This window comes from Molothrus aeneus, chromosome 5 (genome assembly GCF_037042795.1).
Source record: "Molothrus aeneus isolate 106 chromosome 5, BPBGC_Maene_1.0, whole genome shotgun sequence".
Taxonomy (NCBI): Eukaryota; Metazoa; Chordata; class Aves; order Passeriformes; family Icteridae; genus Molothrus; species Molothrus aeneus.
The window spans coordinates 69,444,559-69,464,456 of NC_089650.1; the positions used below are offsets into that span (position 1 = coordinate 69,444,559).

General features: G+C 53.6%; 2 protein-coding genes across 3 annotated transcripts; both read left to right on the forward strand.

Annotated features, from left to right (window-relative positions):
• Window positions 1-2,286: 2,286 nt before the first annotated feature.
• Window positions 2,287-11,673, forward strand: TMEM209 (transmembrane protein 209). Its single transcript, XM_066551085.1, has 15 exons — window positions 2,287-2,393; window positions 3,100-3,239; window positions 3,351-3,409; window positions 4,064-4,195; window positions 4,691-4,929; window positions 5,010-5,214; window positions 5,730-5,905; window positions 6,104-6,175; window positions 6,649-6,745; window positions 7,513-7,638; window positions 8,686-8,783; window positions 9,642-9,756; window positions 9,843-9,940; window positions 10,293-10,366; window positions 10,506-11,673. Exons 2-15 carry the CDS (start codon window positions 3,103-3,105, stop codon window positions 10,558-10,560), a joined length of 1,683 nt encoding a protein of 560 aa, XP_066407182.1. The 5' UTR covers window positions 2,287-2,393; window positions 3,100-3,102; the 3' UTR covers window positions 10,561-11,673.
• Window positions 11,674-14,395: 2,722 nt separating this feature from the next.
• Window positions 14,396-19,889, forward strand: LOC136557341 (uncharacterized). 2 transcript variants are annotated; one of them, XM_066551084.1, is made up of 20 exons: window positions 14,396-14,512; window positions 14,821-14,967; window positions 15,050-15,171; window positions 15,269-15,377; window positions 15,460-15,576; window positions 15,713-15,780; window positions 15,854-15,967; window positions 16,086-16,271; window positions 16,357-16,459; window positions 16,545-16,686; window positions 16,766-16,949; window positions 17,035-17,134; window positions 17,214-17,332; window positions 17,474-17,511; window positions 17,712-17,824; window positions 17,909-18,057; window positions 18,227-18,321; window positions 18,534-18,612; window positions 18,864-18,972; window positions 19,343-19,889. In XM_066551084.1, the coding sequence occupies exons 1-20, from the start codon at window positions 14,452-14,454 to the stop codon at window positions 19,414-19,416; spliced, it is 2,229 nt and encodes a 742-aa protein (XP_066407181.1). In that variant the 5' UTR covers window positions 14,396-14,451; the 3' UTR covers window positions 19,417-19,889. The 2 variants fall into 2 exon arrangements, with proteins under 2 accessions (XP_066407181.1, XP_066407180.1); XM_066551083.1 differs by having other exon boundaries at window positions 14,416-14,512; window positions 14,812-14,967.
• The last annotated feature ends 9 nt before the right edge of the window (window positions 19,890-19,898 follow it).

Here is a 19,898-nt window from a genome sequence, read left to right on the forward strand (position 1 = left end):
CGTTCAATCACTCTCAGCCTGCCAAACGCCCTCCTTGCCTAAAATCCCTGTATTGGTACAAATTTTCACTGAGAGAGGCCAGAATGGACATGTGCCCCCAACAACAACAACTAGAAAAGCCTTAAAAATCATTACATTTCAGTGGGGTCGGTCCATTTTTGTAAAATCCAGACCCTTTGTTGTTGCTGCCTCAAATGATGCAAACCAAGATCCAGTGTTGTAGCCTCTCCTGTAATTTTTAGGGAAAAAATCCCAGAAACTTTTCACCTTTGCATAGAAATATTTCACTGGCATGGCAAAGGGCTCCACTGGCAGCTCATCTCCTGGATAATCAGTGTTAATTGGCCATAACGCCAATTTATTTTGGATTACCAATGGGGGAATTATTATTTCTGTAAATGATGGATTGCCTCCATGTCCCCAATCCCCCTTGGAAATGCCCTGGATAAGGAATGAGTAGGGATTTCAGTATGTGCTTCACCACTTGTACACTGAGAATTCATTTTAGAAGCACAGCCCATATTTTTGATGTTTCTGGAAAATCTTTAGGCTTTATGTCAGGAAAATCAGAGTTTATGTCAGTGTAATAACCCTGGCTGCAATGGAGCCATGTATTTCCAACTCAGTTTTCCTTAAATTAGGAAATCAAGACCCTCAGATTTGGAGGATTATCCTCACACAACCCTTTCCATTTACAGCATTTCAGGGCAGAAAAATGAAGTTACACCTGGACAAAAGTTTGAAGTCGTGCATGTGTTGGAAATGATACAACTTTCCTAATTTTTAATTGGTCATCCTAATGATTTATGAGCAGCACCCACTTTTAAAGCACTAATAAAGCTTCTCCACAGACATTTATTATTACTCTGATCATGAAATCATCAAATAAGTTTGTTAAAACAAACCTGACAAACTTCAATGAACAGACCCAAAGAATTTGAAGGTTGGGCATGTGGGAAATTAAATTTTTGGCACTTCAAGGATATTGAAGTAACCAGAAAATTAGAGGAAATTAAGGCCTGAAAGCTTGGAGACTCCATGTCTGAGAAAAAGATAACAAAGTTACTAAAAATTTGGACCAGATCAGTATAAAAAATGAGGAAATGAATAGGGAACATTTATTACAATAGTAATTAATGAAGAAGATTATGCAATTTAGGACCAATGAACACTAATTTGTTTGTTAAAATGCATAAACAAGTGGAAAAGTTTTATATTAGGGCTCATGTGGCAGCCTGAACTTTGTCAGCCACACACACAAACCTTGGCCAAGAATAAATACTGTGACATTTTTAAAAAGAGTGTTAGGAGTCTTATTTATCCCCACGGTTTTGGTGACACTGGTACAGAAATATGAAGTTGTGCTTGCACAGAAATACGAAGTTACATCAATGCAGAAATATAAAACTACACTTGCACAGCACGCAAACAGACCCAAAACCCCTTAACATTTTACCTGCTGTGGCAACATATTGGTCTGACAGACATGGCAATGTGTAACTGTGAAAAATGCGTATTTTATGATTGGCTTTTCGCAAATATTAAAATGAATATGTGTTGTGTTATAAAGTAATGCTGCATTAATTCTCTTGAGTGGTGTGTTAAATATAGTTTTAGGTTATAAAAAATGTTAAAATAGAAACTATGTAGGATACTTTTTTAAAGAAAGGACTCGCAGCGAGATAGCAGCCACAGGACACCTGAATCTTTCAGAGAAAAAGAATTTATTGCTCCATTATCAGGAGAAACGAACTTCTTCCTGCCTCGAAGGCGCTGTCAGGATCCAGACGAAGAAGTTGACGATGACCAGACAGAATCCTGTGTTTGAATGGAATTTATGCATCATGGATGAAGTGTATGAATATGCAACAGGTTATTGTTTTTAGGGTTAATCCTCTGTTAACGTGGGTCCTTTTCCGGGCTTATGTTGCCCATAAAAAGGTACCCGGACTGTCTATAACTCTTTGTTTCTATTGTCTCATATTGTCCTAATCCAAACTGTCCAAATTATTATTACTCTAATTTTACTACTATTTTTATAACCATTTTATTACTATTAAACTTTTAAAAATTTAAAAAACAAGTGACTGGCGTTTTTCACAGCAACTAAACAATTTAGCGATAAAGACAAGTAAAAAACCCCACAGCCAAACTGTGAGGGCTCCTTCGCCCCCCCCAACATGGCGGCCCCCTCGCGCCCTTCCCGCCAAAACCCGCGCGCGAGCGCCCGCCCCCTTCGCCCCTCCCCCGGCGCGGCCGGTGACGCGGCGCGAGCGCCCGCGCAGGCGCACAGAGCGCGGGGCCGCGGCGGCGTGAGGGGACCGGAGAGCCCCGGAGAGAAAAGGGGAAAAAACTGCCCGGGCTGAGGGGAAACGGGACCGATCTGCCGAGAGGTGAGGTGGAACATGGGAGGGAGGCACGGCCGAGCTTCGGGAGGGGGAGCGGAGAGGTTTGGGGAGGGCGGTTGGGAGGGGAGATGGAAGGTTCGGGGATGGGAGACCGGAGAGGTTCGGGGAGGGGGATCAGAGAGGTGTGAGGAGGGGCATCGGGGAGGTTTGGGGAGGAGGACATTGAGGTCTGCAGAGATGAAATGTGAGGAGGGGGATCACAGAGGTTTGGGGAGCGGGAGGAGCAGAGGTTTGGGGCGGGGAAAGAAGGGAAGTGTGAGAAGCGGGAGAGTTTAAATTTGGAGAGGGGATCAGAGAAGTTTGAAGAGGAGGAGGATCGCCTAAGAGGTTTGTGGTGGGGAGAGGATAGAAGAAGTTTGGGGTAGGGGTTGAGGTCTGGGGGGAGATGTGAGGGCTGCCTGCCTGGGACAGAGTTATTGCCTTCATATAAGGTGTTACTGGGCCTAAATGAGGAAATAAAATCTGTGGGTTTCAGATCTCAGAAAATACTCTGTTACCTGCTGAAATAAGTGAGAATTTTCGCTAAAAACACTGCTCTTGCCTGGAGGAGGCAGGAGCTTTCCCTCCTCCTTTTGAAGGACATTATTCAAAAATGAGGGAGAAGATGGACACTGTTCCTTAGTAACCTGGCTCAGAATCTTCCTGTTGATTAAAAATTCACAGACTTTGTCTTTTCCCTGTGTTCCCGCAGACAATGACACCGAATAAGAGTCCAGACACTTCCCTCATCGACCTGGCTGTGAAGATGAGGAAACAGGCTGAGACCAGGAAGGTGGTGCTGGCCTGGGGACTCCTCAATATATCTGTAGCAGGCATGATCTACACTGAAATGTGAGTTAATTGTTCCATCTGATTCAAACCAGCAAAGATTCCACCGTGTGCAGCCCTAAATATCCCTCAGGATGGAATTTCTGCTAAATTCTCCCTTGTTTTGCTTTTCAGGACTGGGAAACTCCTAAGCACATACTACAACATCACCTGCTTTCCACTCTGGTACATTGGTGAGTCGTTGCAGCATTTAAATCAAATTTCAGGATTGATTTTTACTCATTTTTATTGCTGGGAGGTTGTTTTTAAGGCAGGGTTTTGGGGTTTTTTTTCTGTGTGAGTTCTAAACCAAAATTTTGTTTTCCTTTCTGTGATCTCCCTTGAAACTGCTGGAGTCCCATCCTTTTTAGGGGCAGATAAAGAGTGTTAACAGCTTTTTCTCTGTGGGAAATGGGCAGGGAGGACTTAATTGATGTGTGAAATCTGTCCTAATGTGTGGATTAAGGTTTTAGAGAGCCTCAGATTTATTTTCCTGCTGTGTTGTGTTCTGGGTGTGGGTGAAATTTTACAACAATTCAAGTTGGTTTCAGAGGAGGAGACTCTAAGCTCTGTCAAACAGCATGGGAAGAAGCAAGAATCATGAGATTTCCTTTTTGGAAAATAACAATCCATCCCATTTTAAAAATCAAAATTTTAAATGTATAAATTAACTTCAACAGTGAGGAAAATTATCTCCAATGGTTCTTGCCTAAAGAAGTGAAGGAATCTTGGATTCTTCCCCAAACTGGCAGCACTAATAATGACCTGTTTTCAATAGACATAGCCTGGTTTTGCCAACAATGTAATTTTTGCTCAAACCATGACAGAAGCTCGTGTGTTTCTTGCAGAATTTGCCCTGGCAGCCCTGTTCAGCCTCAATGCCCTGTTTGATTTCTGGAGGTACTTCACCTACACAGCAGCACCAGCCAGCTTGGTGACGAGTCCCAGCCAGCAGATCACGGGCTGGCTGCGCAGGGCAGGTGGGGAATCAACCCTCCCCTTGTTCTTTTCCGTGGCTTTATTGCTGTGTCTGCAGTTCTGGGTTCTTTGTGCTGAATTCTCTCCTGACAAGAAAGAGCTGTAAGCTGAGCTGGGTGTTTGGGGTTGTGCTGTGCAGGGCCAGGAGCTGGGCTCGATCTTGTGGTTTAGTTTGTGGCCGTTTGAGGTGGAACTAATCGTGTTTTAGGTAATTGAGAGGTGAATTGTGTGGTACAGATGGGAGCAGGTGGAACTAATCGTGTTTTAGGTAATTGAGAGGTGAATTGTGTGGTACAGATGGGAGCAGTGGGCAGGTGCAGGAGCTGGTGGGACATTAGAGAAGCCCCCTGCAGGGTTTATTCCGAGCTGGGCTCACGGGTCTCAGTTTTATGGGAGTTGTGTAGGAACCTGTAGCTTTGAAGGTCTCTGAATTGCATTAATCATGTATTTGAGATGGAGAAGGGCAGTTTGGTGACGCGCGGGTGCTTCCCTTGCAGCTGTGCAGATCACCCCGCCCCGGGAGGCGGGGCCCAAGCGGGTGCTGTCCCTGACGCCGTCGCCGCCCATCCAGGGCCAGTGCGTGCTCAGCTACAGCCCCTCGCGCTCGCCCAGCGCCAGCCCCAAGTTCCCTGCGGGCTGCCTGGGTGGCTACAGCGCCCAGCTCCAGGCTCTGCCTGGCACCAGCCCCTCGCACAGCCCCGCGGGCACCTGCTCACCCGGCAGCAGCTACACCAAGGTAGGGCCAGCACGCTCCCGTGGCACGGCTCCGCCCTTGGGAGCGAAAAAGAAATGAATTCCTTCTTGTGTTCTCCCAAGGTTTCCAGCTTCAGCCACTCTCCCAATGGATCCCCCTATTCCATGAGCGTGGGGCCTGTGGACAGCGCTGGGATCAGGTCTCACTACCGATTCTCTCCCATCCTGTACAACAATTCCACCTACAAAGACGACTGCATCACAGATGTCAAATCCCTGGACACCTTCCTGAGGAACGAGGAGGAGAAACAGCACCGAGTTCAGCTGGGTAAACTGGGGGGGTTTGCTGGGAGAAGACTGGCAGGGAAGAGGTGTTGGTTTTTGTGATGGGGAGGTACCAGTGAAAAGGTTCCATTCAGTTCTGGGTCACCTGTGAGCTGGGCTGTGAGGTAGAACCCCATTGTTTCCCCTACAGGCAGTTTCCCTCCAGTTGTTCCTTGGAACAGGATCCAAGCGTGGGAATGCTGCTGGATTATCTCTGTAGCACTTGGTGGCTGTAAGGAGCTGAGATAAGATCACCTTGTAAGAGGGGGATTTTGTCCAAGTGCTTTCATATAAAGGGCTGAATCCAGTGCATTTTTCTCAAGATAAGGATAAAGGGGATGAACTCCAGCCAGGAAGTTTTATCTCCTGGGCTGGGACAATCAAGCTGAGGGTAAATGCAGTGTTTCTGCAGAGTGCCTGCAGTGCATTCACTCACACTGACCTGTTGTCCCTGTGCTGGTTCTCCAGAATCACTTGGCAATAATTGAACTGAACTTCTCAATGAATTAATCTTTCCAGGGAGCTCAGATTCCAGCTCTCCCTCCAGCAGCCCAACGTTTTGGAACTACAGCCGCTCCATGGCAGACCATGCACAGATCCTGAGGAAGTTCCAGTACCAGCTGGCCTGCAGGTCCCAGGCTCCTTCTGCACACAAGGATGAAGCTGATCTCACCTCCAAACAGGCTGCAGAAGAGGTAAATTCCACACCAAAAAAAAAAATGGTCAGGAGGGAGAGATGGGATTTAAAAATGTACCTTTGAGGTGGGTCAGGAATGTGGGGGGAAAAAGTCCTCCAGCATTCAGCCAACTCCTTCTTTCTGCAGCAGCAGGAATTGTCACAGACCCTAAAAGCTCTGTGAGGTTCTCACGTGGATCTAATAAACCTTTCCTAGGTGTGGGCACGGGTGACAATGAACCGGCAGCTCCTGGATCACATGGATTCCTGGACAGCAAAATTCAGGAATGTAAGTGCCCCTCTGAGGAGCTCCAAGGGGGGAAATTCCTCCTTGTCCTGTGTGCCCGGGGTGGGAGGGGTGCAGGGCCTGGCTGAGGGTTGGGTGCTCTGTCACACCCAAATCCCACACATTTGTCACCTCCCTGCTGTCCTGAGCCCAACAGGAGAGGGACTGCATCCATCACTTTGTGCTTGCAGGGCTGCGAGTCACAGCCCCCTTCCCTCACTGCCCAGAAAAGCTTCACCTGATACAGATGGGTTTTCCCAACTCCTTTACATTGAATTTTCTGCCTTTTCAGAAGCTGTTAAGGGGTCACTTAAATTGACAATTAAATTAAATTAAATTATTTCTCTCTTTGACGGACTTCAGTGTTTCTGTTTGCTTTGTGGTTGTGGTGGGGATGGTGGCAGGGTGTAAGCTGAGGGGTTTATTAAACATCCCTTTTGCCTCTGAGCTTGAATTTTGCCCTTTTTCCCTCCCAGTGGATCAATGACACCATTCTGGTGCCACTGGTGGAAGAGATGGAATCGGTGAGCACTCAGCTGAGGAGGATGGGCTGTCCAGAGCTGCAGATTGGAGGTAGGGTCAGCAGCCTGGGGATTCCCTTGGAGGGGGTGGTACAGAAATTAGGTCTGGGAAATACTTTTGTTCCATTTCTGCTCTCTTTTGATGCTGTCTCTGTTCCACCTCCTGCATTTCTTTAAGCTGGGAAGGTTTGCCATAGTACTTCTATAAGTATCCATGCTTGGACACTTAGGTACAATTCTTAAATTCCTCTTTTTTTCTCCCATAAATTTAATTTTACAGCTCAAATTATCATTAATAATAATTGATTATTAATCAGGCAGAAAGCATTTCAAAGGCAGATGTGCTGTCAATTCTCAGTGTCTCCCAAAAATCTCACTGTCTCCATTGCTATGTGCTTTTCCAAGTTCTTCCTTCAATTCACCCACTTCCTGAAAGAACAGGGTTTTTAAAATTCTGTCGATTTTTTAAAAATACTGATGAGCTGGGGTCCTGTTTTTCATGTCAGGTTAGGATTCTGTAGCAGCTCTTCTCCTGTTGTTTTAGATTAACTGATTTGATGTGCTGGCTTTGAATGAAGTGATTCTTTTTGGGTTGTTCTTAGAGCGTTTCCTCCAACGCTGCTGTTGTAAAGTGCTTAAAGAACCCGGAGGCGCTGCTTTTGTTTTCACTTTGTTTTCACTTTGTTTCTCTCCTGCTGCTCTTTAAGTTCCTCTTGCTTCCTTGTAGCAGATGTGAAGGGGGTTTGTGCTGCTCTGTGGTGTCTGGGGGTGTTTGGTGTGTGGGGTTCCCTGGCAGGCCCTGAGCTGTGGGTGTTACAGAAGCCAGCATCAGCAGCCTGAAGCAGGCAGCCCTGGTGAAGGCTCCGCTCATCCCCACCCTCAACGCGCTGGTGCAGTACCTGGACCTCACCCCAAACCAGGAGTATTTGGTGGAAAGGATCAGAGGTTCGTGCTGTTGCTGTTCTGATTGCCAGACATTTCCATGCTGCAGGGAACGGAATCAGTTCTGTAAGAGCTGTCCCTGCATCCCTGCAATGTCCAGGGCCGGTGGGAGGTGTCCCTGCCATGGCAGGGGTGGCACTGGGTGGTCCTCCAGTTTCCCTCCAATCCAAACCCTTCCATGATTTCCTCCTGCCTGCTCGGGGTGAAATTATCCACTTCATTCTCCACAAACAAAAATCCTCCTGTCACTTCACCCCCTTGACCACTATCTTCCCTGCCAATTGGAATTGTTCCCATTTCCTACACCAGAACCCCCCTTTGTTTAGATGCACTTCCAGCCCCCAGGAAGGGAACGACTGCTGCCAGTGCAGTGAAGGGAAAACTGCTGCCAGTGCAGTGAAGGGAACAACTGCTGTTATTCCAATGAAGTGCAAACTGCTGTTATTCCAATGAAGTGGAATAACATGGAATGGACCATAAACACATGGAATCATTGTACAAAATGCTGCCATTGCAGTGCAGTGCAAGCTGCTGCCATTGCAGTGCAGTGCAAAGTGCTGCCATTGCGGTGCAAAGTGCTGCCAGTGCAGTGCAAAGTGCTGCCATTTCAGTGCAGTGCAAAGTGCCGCCCTTGCAGTGCAAAGTGCTGCCATTGCAGTGCAGACTGCTGCCATTGCAGTGCAAAGTGCCGCCAGTGCAGTGCAAAGTGCTGCCATTGCAGTGCAGTGCAGACTGCTGCCATTGCAGTGCAGACTGCTGCCATTGCAGTGCAGACTGCTGCCATTGCAGTGCAGTGCAGACTGCTGCCATTGCAGTGCAGTGTAAAGTGCTGCCATTGCAGTGCAGTGCAGACTGCTGCCATTGCAGTGCAGACTGCTGCCATTGCAGTGCAAAGTGCTGCCATTGCAGTGCAGTGCAGACTGCTGCCATTGCAGTGCAGACTGCTGCCATTGCAGTGCAAAGTGCTGCCATTGCAGTGCAAAGTGCTGCCATTGCAGTGCAGTGCAGACTGCTGCCATTGCAGTGCAGTGCAAAGTGCTGCCCTTGCAGAGCTGTCCCAGGGAGGCTGCATGAGCTCCTTCCGCTGGAACGGAGGAGGGGATTTCAAGGGCCGCAAATGGGACACGGATCTTCCCACCGACTCCTCGGTGAGTTCCAGGCACACCTGGATGCCAGGGATGCTGGGATTTCGGGGGAGGGTTTGAAGGGAGCAGCCAGGAAGCCTTTGAGGAGCATGGGGAAATCAGAGAACCAGAGCTTTGCTGCTGGATAAGGAAAGGGATTCCATTGCTGAAAGTGGAAAATCAACCTGGAAATAGGATTTGATTTTCTGGTTGGGAACGTGGTTGAATATTTGGAATTGTCCAGCTATGGAGCAGCTGTGAGTGTCCTGATAAACAGCAAAAGTGCAAATGAAGAAGTTTTGACATTAATTTAAGGCTATTAGAAAAAAAAAATCGACAATTTCATATTTTTATTAATTGTGGGTAACAAAATGCTGTGAGCTCCAAGGTGCACCTCCCAGATTTTTACAGATTTGTGGCATTTTTTCCCAGCAAATCCTCTCTTCTCTCTGGCAAGCAGCTCCTGTTGGGTGTAAGGAACACAGAGAGCACCAGATCACAGATAACTTGCTGATGTTACCCACATAAAATATTGGGAACTCTCCAAAAAGGGCTGAAACAACCCTCAGGCTGTCCCTGCTTATCTGGGTGCTCATCCCAAGACTTTATTTCACAGTTTTGGCATTCCTAGGCTTGTGGCCAGCCCAGACTTTGCAGTGATTTCCACGAGGGAAAGGGAGAAGGTTCCCTGCTGGGTTTGGGGTGGGCAGAGTTGGTTTCTGAGCTCCTCTGCTGTTCTCAGCCAATCTGAAATCGGTGATTTAGGAATGAAGCTGCTCCTAAGCCTGGGGCTAGGCCAGCATTGTAAGCACAGATCAGCAAAGGCTGGGATTAGCTGCTGGGTCTGGGGCCTTGCAGTGAGGTTTGGCTGTGTTTGCCCAGATCCTGATGCACGTGTTCTGCACTTACCTGGACTCCAGGCTCCCGCCTCACCCCAAGTACCCCGATGGCAAAACCTTCACCTCCCAGCACTTCATCCAGACTCCAGATAAACCAGGTATGGGCTGGCCTGCAGCTGCTCTTTTCCTCTGGGCTCACAGCAGCACCTCTGAATCCTGTGGTTTTAATTAATTTTGAATTCAGACACTTCAAACGAAAACGTGTTCTGCATCTACCAGAGCAGCATCAACCCTCCCCACTACGAGCTGATCTACGAGTGCCACGTCTACAGCCTGCCCAAGGTACAGGGCTCTGTTCTCCTCCTGCTCTCAGCGATCTCTTCCAGGGCTGCTTTGGGCTCTTTTTAAATCCTAGGCACATTTCTGTCCGTTTACACTGAGGCTGGTCCAGCTCGGGCTTTGCCCAGCACGTGGTGCTTACTTTGCTGCTGAATTCTCCCTGTGGTGTCTGTTTTGGAGATAGACTCTTATCAATTTCTGCCAATTTATTGTAAAACCCCAGATCACAATCCCTGGTGGGCGATGTCACCCCTTGAGGCCAGTGCAAATTCTGAGGGGAAGTTCCAAAGTAGGAAAATTCTGCGATTTTGAGTTGTTTTGATTTCTAAATCCTTGTCTCTGTCTGTGGCTCCAGGGCAGGAACAACATGTTCCACACCTTGCTGATGTTCCTGTACATCATAAAGACGAAGGAATCTGGGATGCTGGGGTAGGTATCCCATGGGAACAAGATGGGAATGGTGTCAGACCAACACCACCACGGTGGGGTGATAATTCATGGTGCTAACATTGAATGAACAGCAGCTTTTAAATGGCAACGGCTGATTGTGATCCCTTTGGTTTTGCAGGCGTGTAAACCTGGGTTTGTCAGGAGTCAACGTCCTGTGGATCTTTGGGGAATAGGGGGACACAGCTCTGAGGGACCAGCTTGGACTGAAACGGGGCTTTACTACAACCAGGACCATTCAAGCTCAGCTTTGAGGACAGAGGGAGGGAGTGCCTGTGATTCCCTGTGGATTTGGTCAAGGCATTACACAGAATGTTTCACTGGGGGAATCCGCTCTGGGCAGGAGTTCTCCTTCCTGCTCCTCACCCCAACCAGTCCTGGTAAAACTGAGCTTCACTGATCTCACACTAAACTGAACTGAACTGAACTGAACTGAACCGAACCTTTGAAGGTGCAGCTGGAACAGCCTCCCCAAGGCTGTGCACAGCTGTGAGCACTTGGAGGGATAAAACAACCTGGACAACTTAAGGATCCAAGAAATTCCAAGTCTGGAAGCTCAGACTCAGTTTTGCTTCATTTTATTCTGCATGATAAAAACCCATTATTTTTATCCCTGATTATTGGTGTAATTGTGATTTCTGACCCCTCAAGGTGTTCCTGCAGCTGAAAAGGAAAGACAAAACCATGTTTGTCTTGCTGAGTTCAGCAAATAAGAATTTTACTTCTATTTTTAATTTTTATTTTCATTGTTTTGTACAAAACCAGTGTGGCCTCTGCTCTTAGGGGGCCTTGAGAGCTCTGAACTCCCCGGGTACCTTCACTGCCACCAACTCTCACCTGCCTTTGCTTCTGAATTGAATTTTCCTTCAGCTTTTTTCACTAATCACCACCTAATGGGGGAGCTTTATGCACCTTGGTGGGAAACCAGGCCCTACACGCCCACAGGTTTTTGGGAATGTACCTTTTTTGGTAAAAGCACTTGGATTTGCTTCAAAGAAAGAAAGGATCAGTCAATATTTGTCATTTCTCTAAGGGGCAGGGGGAGACTTTGTTGTAAACTCTGGTAAATGAGTATTTTGGAGGTGTATATAGGACCATAAACACATGGAATCATTGTACTGTATTTTTTACTGAGGGAGGGAAGGAGGAGTTTTTGGAACTTTGCTGGTTTTTGGTGTGAACTGACTGGTTTTGGGGACTCTGTTCCCTGGGGGGACCTGGGTTTTTCCAAGAACTGGTACCAAAATGGCTCATTTGGTTCTTGTATTAAATGAGTTTGGTTTATCAAACACTTTTTTGGTTTTTCTTGTGTTCAGCATGACCACATCCATCCATGGACCACAGAGCAATGCTCAAGGACCAGGTTTAGCTGGGTTTTACCCCAAAACTCTCCCCTCCAAGGACAGCACAGCCCCATGAGCTCTGTTGGTGCCACATTCTAAAAACTTGAAGGGCAGAAATTCCTTCTTTCACCAAAAAGTGGGGATCCTCAGGAAGAGCCCATCCCATAGGGCACCCTTGGGTGCCCTGGGCTCTGCAGCCCCAGGACCCTGGAGGGTTTTGGGGTACCCAGAACCCCACAACCCTCTGTGCTCCCAGGATCCTGCACAGCCTCTTCCCACACAGCCCCCACTTGGATCCTTTTGCACCCCAAAGGGTCACAGAGCCCAATCCCCCTGTACCCCAAAGGGTCACAGAGCCCAATCCCCCTGTACCCCAAAGGGTGACAGAGCCCAATCCCCCTGTACCCCAAAGGGTGACAGAGCCCAGTCCCCCTGTACCCCAAAGGGTGACAGAGCCCTGTACCCCTGTACCCCAAAGGATCACAGAGCCCAGTCCCCCTGTACCCCAAAGGGTGACAGAGCCCAATCCCCCTGTACCCCAAAGGGTGACAGAGCCCAATCCCCCTGTACCCCAAAGGGTCACACAGCCCAGTCCCCCTGTACCCCAAAGGGTGACACAGCCCAGTCCCCCTGTACCCCAATACTCTGCTTCATGTCCCTCAGTCCCTGTGCACCCCAATCCATGACACCCCTCAGCCCCTGTGCACCCCACTGTCACACACCCCAAAAGATCACATCCCTGAGTCCGTGTGCACCCCAATAGATCACACACCCCAGTCTTTGTGCACCCCAATACAGTGTGCACCCCAACAGATCACAGCCCTCAGTCCCTGTGCACCCCAATACAGTGTGCACCCCAACAGATCACAGCCCTCAGTCCCTGTGCACCCCAATACAGTGTGCACCCCAACAGATCACACATCCCAGTCTTTGTGCACCCCAATACCTGGTGTGCTGTGTTCCCTGTACACCCCAATACATCACAAGCCCCTCTCTCTGTGCACCCCACACCCCAACCAGTCCCTGTGCCCCTAATTCCCATCCACCCTGCCCCCTGTGCACCCCAGCCCATCACGCACCCCAAAGCACTCTGCACTCCAGCACAGCCCCCAGCCTCCCGTGTGCCCCAGCCCTGGTGCCCCCTGACACCCTGTGCACCCCAAATTCATTGTGCATCCCATTCCTGCTCACCTTCTGTACCCCAGCCCCTGCTCCCCGTGCACCCCCTCCTTCTGTACCCCAACACTGCACAGCCCCTGCTCCTTCTGTACCCCAACACTGCACAGCCCCTGCTCCCCGTGCACCCCAACACTGCACAGCCCCTGCTCCCCGTGCACCCCAACACTGCACAGCCCCTGCTCCTTCTGTACCCCAACACTGCACAGCCCCTGCTCCCCGTGCACCCCAACACTGCACAGCCCCTGCTCCCCGTGCACCCCCTCACTGTGCACCCCAACACTGCACAGCCCCTGCTCCCCGTGCACCCCAATACATGGCAGACCCCTGTTCCTGCAGGCCCTAACTCTGCACCCCACATCTCCGTGTACCCTAACACTGCACACCCCAGATCTTGTTCGTTCTGATCCCTGGGCACACCCCATACACCGTGCACCCCAATTCCCGGGCACCCCGATATACCACGCACCGCATATCCCTGTGGCCCCTGCTCCCCCTGCACCCCAATATCTGCACCCTCTCACCTGTGTATCCCCATATACCGCGCACCCCGCTCTCTCTGTACCCCAAAACACTGCGCACCCCGCTCTCTCTGCACCCCAAAACACCGCACGCACACCCCGCTTTCTCTGCACCCCGTTATTCCACGGACTCTGCTCTCTCTGCACCCCGTTACACTGCGCCCCCCTCTCTCCCTGCACCCCAAAATACCGCATACCCCTCTCTGCACCCCAAAACACCGCGCACCCCGCTCTCTCTGCACCCCGTTATTCCACGGACCCTGCTCTCTCTGCACCCCAAAACACCGCACACCCCGCTCTGTCTGCACCCCGTTATTCCACGCACCCTGCTCTGTCTGCACCCCGTTATTCCACGCACCCTGCTCTCTCTGCACCCCGCTCTGTCTGCACCCCGTTATTCCACGCACCGCGCTCTCTCTGCACCCCGTTATTCCGCACACCCCGCTCTCTCTGCACCCCGTTATTCCACGCACCCCGCTCTCTCTGCACCCTGTTATTCCGCACACCCCGCTCTCTCTGCACCCCGTTATTCCACGCACCCCGCTCTCTCTGCACCCCGTTATTCCGCACACCCCGCTCTCTCTGCACCCCGTTATTCCACGGACCCCGCTCTCTCTGCACCCCGTTATTCCACGGACCCCGCTCTGTCTGCACCTCGTTATTCCACGCACCCCGCTCTCTCTGCACCCCGTTATTCCGCACACCCCGCTCTCTCTGCACCCCGTTATTCCACGCACCCCGCTCTCTCTGCACCCCGTTATTCCGCACACCCCGCTCTCTCTGCACCCCGTTATTCCACGCACCGCGGTCCCCGCGCCTCTCGATCCCTGTGCCCCCCCGCCCACCCGTTCCCTGTTCCCCGCTCCCGCCCCGTTCCCGGGCGCATCCCCCCCGCGCCGGGGGCGGCCCGGCCCCTCCCGCCGGGGCGGGGGCGGCTCCCGGGGGCGCGCATGTCCGGCCCCGCCCGTTAAATTCCGGCGGGCCGGGCCGGGCCGGGACCACCCGCGCTGCACCTGCGGCTCTCGCCATGGCCGCTGACATCGAGCCCGGCCGCCGCCAGCGCCGCTGCTGCGCACAGGACACGCCCGGTGAGCTGAGACGGGGTGGGGACCAGAGGGGCTCCCCCATCCCTGGGTCCCACCGGGGATCCCCCATCCCATGTGGGCCACACCCCTCCCAAGCCACACACCGGGCACCGAGCGGGATTTCCGGCCATGTACCGGGCACTGGTGCGGTCCCCCCTCCTGAGCATCCCTGGGTACCGCTCTGTGTCCTCCCTGCGGGGTCTGGGGACCGAGGTGGCACCCCAGGACAGCGGCACTCGGCTGTCCCGCCGTGCTGAGCCCGGGCAGGGGGTGGGGATGTGGCCCCAGGGTGACTCCAGCAGCTCCCGCAGATGCTCCCAAGGTCCCGGATTCCCGCGGTGACAGCGACGGTCCCCGCCGGGGCTCCCTCAGCGACCGGCACTGCGCTGCCATCAACAACGTGCAGGGCGACCTGGGGGAGCTGGGCTGCCACCTGCACCGGCCCCGTGTCCCCCCAGGTAGGCTGGCGGCGGGATGGGCTGGGATGGGGCTCCGGGGGGTCCCACAGCTGCTGTGACACCCCCCGTGTGTCACCCACAGCCACGTCCACCCCGTCCTGCTGCCAGCAGCACTCGGAGGAGGTGTGCGAGAGCTGCGTGGTGAAAACCACCCTGACGGCTGAGAACGCTGTGGAGGCCAACAAGCTCTCCAACAACTACAAGGTGGGTGGGGGCACCCATGGGTGCTCCTGGATGGCTGTGATGGGGTTTAATTTTCTTCCTCTTCACTCATCCCCAAAAAAACCTCCTCTCTCTGCAGTTTGGCTTCAAGAAATGGAAGAGCCACGTGACGGCGCGGCCCTGGGAGGACCGGTCAGAGATTGTCAAGGAGCTATACTCAGACCTCAACATCGTCCGAGGCTCTGGAGGTGGGTGGCCCTGGGGACACCCCAGTGTGATTTGGACAGCTGCAGGTGACAATGGTCCCACCTGGTGCCTTCCCTCCTGCAGGGTCCACGCTGACGTGTGGGAATGTCCTTTACCTGCTGCTCTTTGGCTGGTGGCTCTCGCTCCTCTACGTCCTCGTGGCTGCTGTGATGTTCATCACCATCATGGGGGCTCCTTATGGTGAGTTCCAAATTCGGGACCCCCATGCGAGGGCTGGATGAGCTCAGAACTGCACCGATGGCTGGTGGGGTCTCCTGGGTCCCTTCATGGAATGTCCCTGTAGGTGGAAGGGACACTGATGGTTGTGTCCCCGCAGGGAGGCTCTGCTGGGACCTGGCTGGGTATTTCCTCTGGCCCTTTGGCAAAGTGATCCAGAAAGTGGAGGTAAGGGTGCCTTGGGAGCCCCTGGGGGGTCTTGGGGTGCCCTGTGCACACCCTGACATCCCCCTTTTCCCAGGTGCCCAAATCCCATCAGGCGTGTGAGGCCGGCGTGGGGGAGAGCTCAGCCCTGCTCGGGGGTCCCACGGCTCTCCGCTGGCGCCCACGGTGCTGGGTGGGCACCGGATACTGGGTGAGCCCCTTGCTGCCCCCAGTGCCATCGCCCCTGGAGCCCCCAGCGTGGTGGGCGAGGTGCCCGCGGGCCCCTTCCCTCCCCTGGGTCAGTGCCTGAAGGTGCCTCCTGTTCACAGCACCGTGCCAGCACCGCGGTGTGGCTGTGCCTGGGATACCCAGTGCTGGCCCTGGCCCACGGGCTCGTGTGTGTCACCGCCTGGCTCCTCATTGTCCTCATCCCCGTGGCCAAGCTGAGCGCCCGCGCCGCCTCCCGCGTGCTGCTGCTGCCCCCGGAGCGCGTGCTCATCCGGTGCCTGAGGATGGTGAGTGACTCTGGCCAGGGCCAGGGCCCCGCACTCTGCTCTGGGGGGATTTGGGCCTGGGGGTGACCCTGCTGTCCCTCTGCAGACAGAGGCGCCTCTGGAGGGAGAGGTGATTCTCTGCTGCTACCGCGCTGCCAACCCCTACTACTACAAGTACGCTGTGGATGGCATCAACGTCTTTGCTGTCAGTATCCTTCAGGGAGCTGCAGTGGGACGGGTGGGGAGCAGCCCCAAATCCACCCCCTGTGCTGTGTCCTTGACTGGCTGTCCCAGACCTGCTGCCCCTGGTGCTGGTGACGCTGGTGCTGGGCTACGTGGACAGCCCCAACCACCTGACGGGCTCCGCCGTCAAGTTCACCTTGGCCCTGCTCTCCATCATGCCCCTCTCCTACTACATCGGCATGGCCATCGCCAGGTGAGAGGTGACACGGGACGCTTGGTGGCCAAGTGGGGACACTCCAGCCCTGCTGTGACACTCTTTTGCTCCTCTCCAGCATCTCAGCCCAGAGCAATTTTGCGGTGGGGGCGGTGGTGAACGCCACGTTCGGCTCCATCACCGAGCTCACCTTCTACATCACCGCCCTCATCAAGGGCTCGCGCGAGGGCAACCGCTGCTACGCCGAGGTGGTGAAGTCAGCGCTGACAGGGACACTGGTGGGCTGTGTCCTCTTTGTGCCGGTGAGACGGGTGGCGCTGGGGGCTGGGAGGGTGCTGTAAGCAAAGCACTGATGGGGATTTTTGGGGGGTTTTTTCCATCCCCAAGGGTCTGTGCATGGTGATCGGGGGCATCCGGCACCAGGAGCAGCGGTTCAACAGCCGCTCTGCAGGCGTCAGCTCGGCCCTGCTCTTCCTCTCCGTGGGAGGTGAGTTGGGGACAGGGCTGTCCCCAGGTCGGGGGGGTCCCACCAGGGTGGGTGCCTGCTCCATGTGCTGTCCCCGCAGGTGTCTTTGCCCCGACGCTCTTCTCCAAGGTCTACGGGAAGCTGGTCTGTGGCGAGTGCCACAACGTCACCCAGAACCCGCTGGGCCACTACCTCTGCCACAACTGTCACTTTGACCTGGTGAGTGGGGACCTGGACCCCCAAGAGGGGGAGTTTGGGGTCAGGGATGCTCTGAGCCCCCCTGGCTCTCTCGTGCTGGGTGGTGGCAGCGGGGCTGTCCCTTGTCCCCTGCACCCCTGTTGACAGGTGCTCTCTCTGCAGATGGACAACAATGGCACCCTCTACTACAGCCACGTCCAGTGAGTGTCCGTGCAGCGGGGACAGAGCTGTCCCCACACTGGGGTGGCACCTCCTGGGTTTGGTCATGTTCCTGCATCCCTCCCGGGGCCCCTCTCCACCCCAGTGATCCAGCGCCCCATTTCCTCATCCCCAGGGGAAGTCCCCTGGGGGGTCCATGCCAGACCCTGGTGGCACTGACAGTGTCACCTGTGTCCCACAGACCCCTGGTGTACACGGTGTCCATCCTGCTCCCTGCTGCCTACCTCATCGGGCTCTTCTTCACCCTCAAAACCCACACACACATCTACGACATCCACATCAGCGACTGTCACAGTGAGTGTCCCCAAACGTCCTGGCTGCAGGGCTGGCTCTCGTCACCGCTCTGCAGCGTCCCACACGTCTCTGCTCTCTCCCCAGTGCCTGGCCACCACCACAGTGCCGTGGTGCACTGGTCCCGCTGGCGGGCCCTGGTCATCCTCCTGCTCTCCACCCTCTGCATGTCGGCCTGTGCTGACCTGGCCACGGAGCACATCAGCCCCATCCTCACCAACTCCACCATCTCACAGGTGAGCTGCCTCTGGCTGGCCCCGAGGACCAAGATGTGCCCTCCAGGGAGGGGGACCTGCCCTGGATGCAGGTGGAACCCCAAAAGCAGTGGGGGGAAGGTGCTGAGATGCTCTGCACAGTCGGCCAGAGCCTGGATGTGGTCAGGCTGATGTCACCTCTTCCCTGCAGTACTTCATCGGTGTCACCGTGCTGGCAATGGTGCCTGAGCTGCCAGAGATTGTCAATGGCATCCAGTTTGCCCTGCAGAACAATCTGAGCTTGAGGTGAGATGGCTCCAAGGATGAGTTTTGGGGTGGCCCCTGTGCCTTGTCCCAGTCCCATTGCTTTGAGCTGCCCAGCCACTGCTGGGTCAGTCTGTGTCAGCTTGTCCTCAAGGAGATGAGTCACCCAAAAAGCAGTGTCAGAACTGGGATGGGCTCTGTGGTTTGGGATTTTCTCACCCAGACACAGCCCCTAAGTTGTCCTTCCTCCTCAGCATCGAGATTGGGAACTGCATTGCGGTGCAGGTCTGCATGCTCCAGATCCCCATCCTGGTGCTCTTCACCATCTTCTACGTGAGTAACCGCAGGCCAGCCCTGGGGGACTGTCCCATGGTGTCCATGGGACATGGAAAGGACACAGCTGCCCTTGCCAGTGTCTCCTCTCTGCTCAGTGCAGGGCAAGTGGGGTCAGATGTCTCCTGGTGCAGTCCCCACCCTGGGGACGTGTGGCAGAGGGGGTTTAGGGGGTGACACACACGTCCCCAGGCAGAGTCAGTGCGGGGTTGTCCTGGTTGACCATAAACCCCAAATCCTCTTCCTCGCAGCCGACCAACTTCACGCTCGTCTTCAGCGACCTCCATGTCTACGCCAGCATGTTCAGCGTGGTGCTCATGAACTACATCTTCATGGATGGCAAATGTGACTATTTCCAAGGTGAGCACCTCCCACAGGGCTGCTGTGGGGCTTGGAGCACCCCTGTATTCCCTGGGATGTGGCATGGGGGGCTCCTGGCTCCAGCCCTGGGCTCTTCTGCTTTTTGGGGCTCTTGGCGTGTGGTGACCTGAGCGGTCCTGGGGTCTTGGTTGACCAGCTTGGAGCTGTTCCCCTGCAGCAGCTCCAAGGGGATCCACTCCCATTTCCCCCTTTAAACTCCTTTCAAGGTTTTAAACTCCCTTTTAATGGATATTTTGTAGAGAACCATGGAAGTCCTCTACAGGGGGCTAATCCAGACCCCTCCAGGTCTAAACCCATGTCCCTCCTTGCTCCAGGGAGTAACTCCCTCCACCCCTGTCTGTCTGCCCAGGCACGGTGCTGGTGATGGTTTACTTCATCCTGCTGGCCGTGTATTTCTTCGCCCCGTCGCCCAGCGGCTGCTGAGCTTTGGATTCTCCGTCTCCAACCCCCTCGTTGGGATCAGCACCCATCAGGACCTTTTGCAGTGTCTCAGGGACCCGGCCGGGCTGGCTCCGGTCTGGAAGCGCCGTTTCCCGAAGCTGCTGCTGGGCTGCCCCGTGGGCCCTCAGGGATGGCAAGGGTGGGGGCAATGGGATGGCTCCCGAAATGAGGAGCCTCGAAGGCAGAGCACGTCACACGGGCATCTCCAGCCCCCGCTGGAGTGGCTGAAGGAAAACTGTCCTTAGAGGAGGGTCTGGAAGGGATTTCTGTGTCTTGAGGACAGACCCCTCCCTGGGGATGTGCTGCACTGGGAGGAGGTGCCTGAGAAGTCCCTCATCCTCCCAGGCCTGCCAGGGGCCTGGGAATCGCACACGAGATGTTTGATGGCACCAGAAATGCACCCAAAGGTATTTTCAGCTCTTTTGTCATTAAAGCACTTTTGTACAAATCAGAAACAGGTTTGT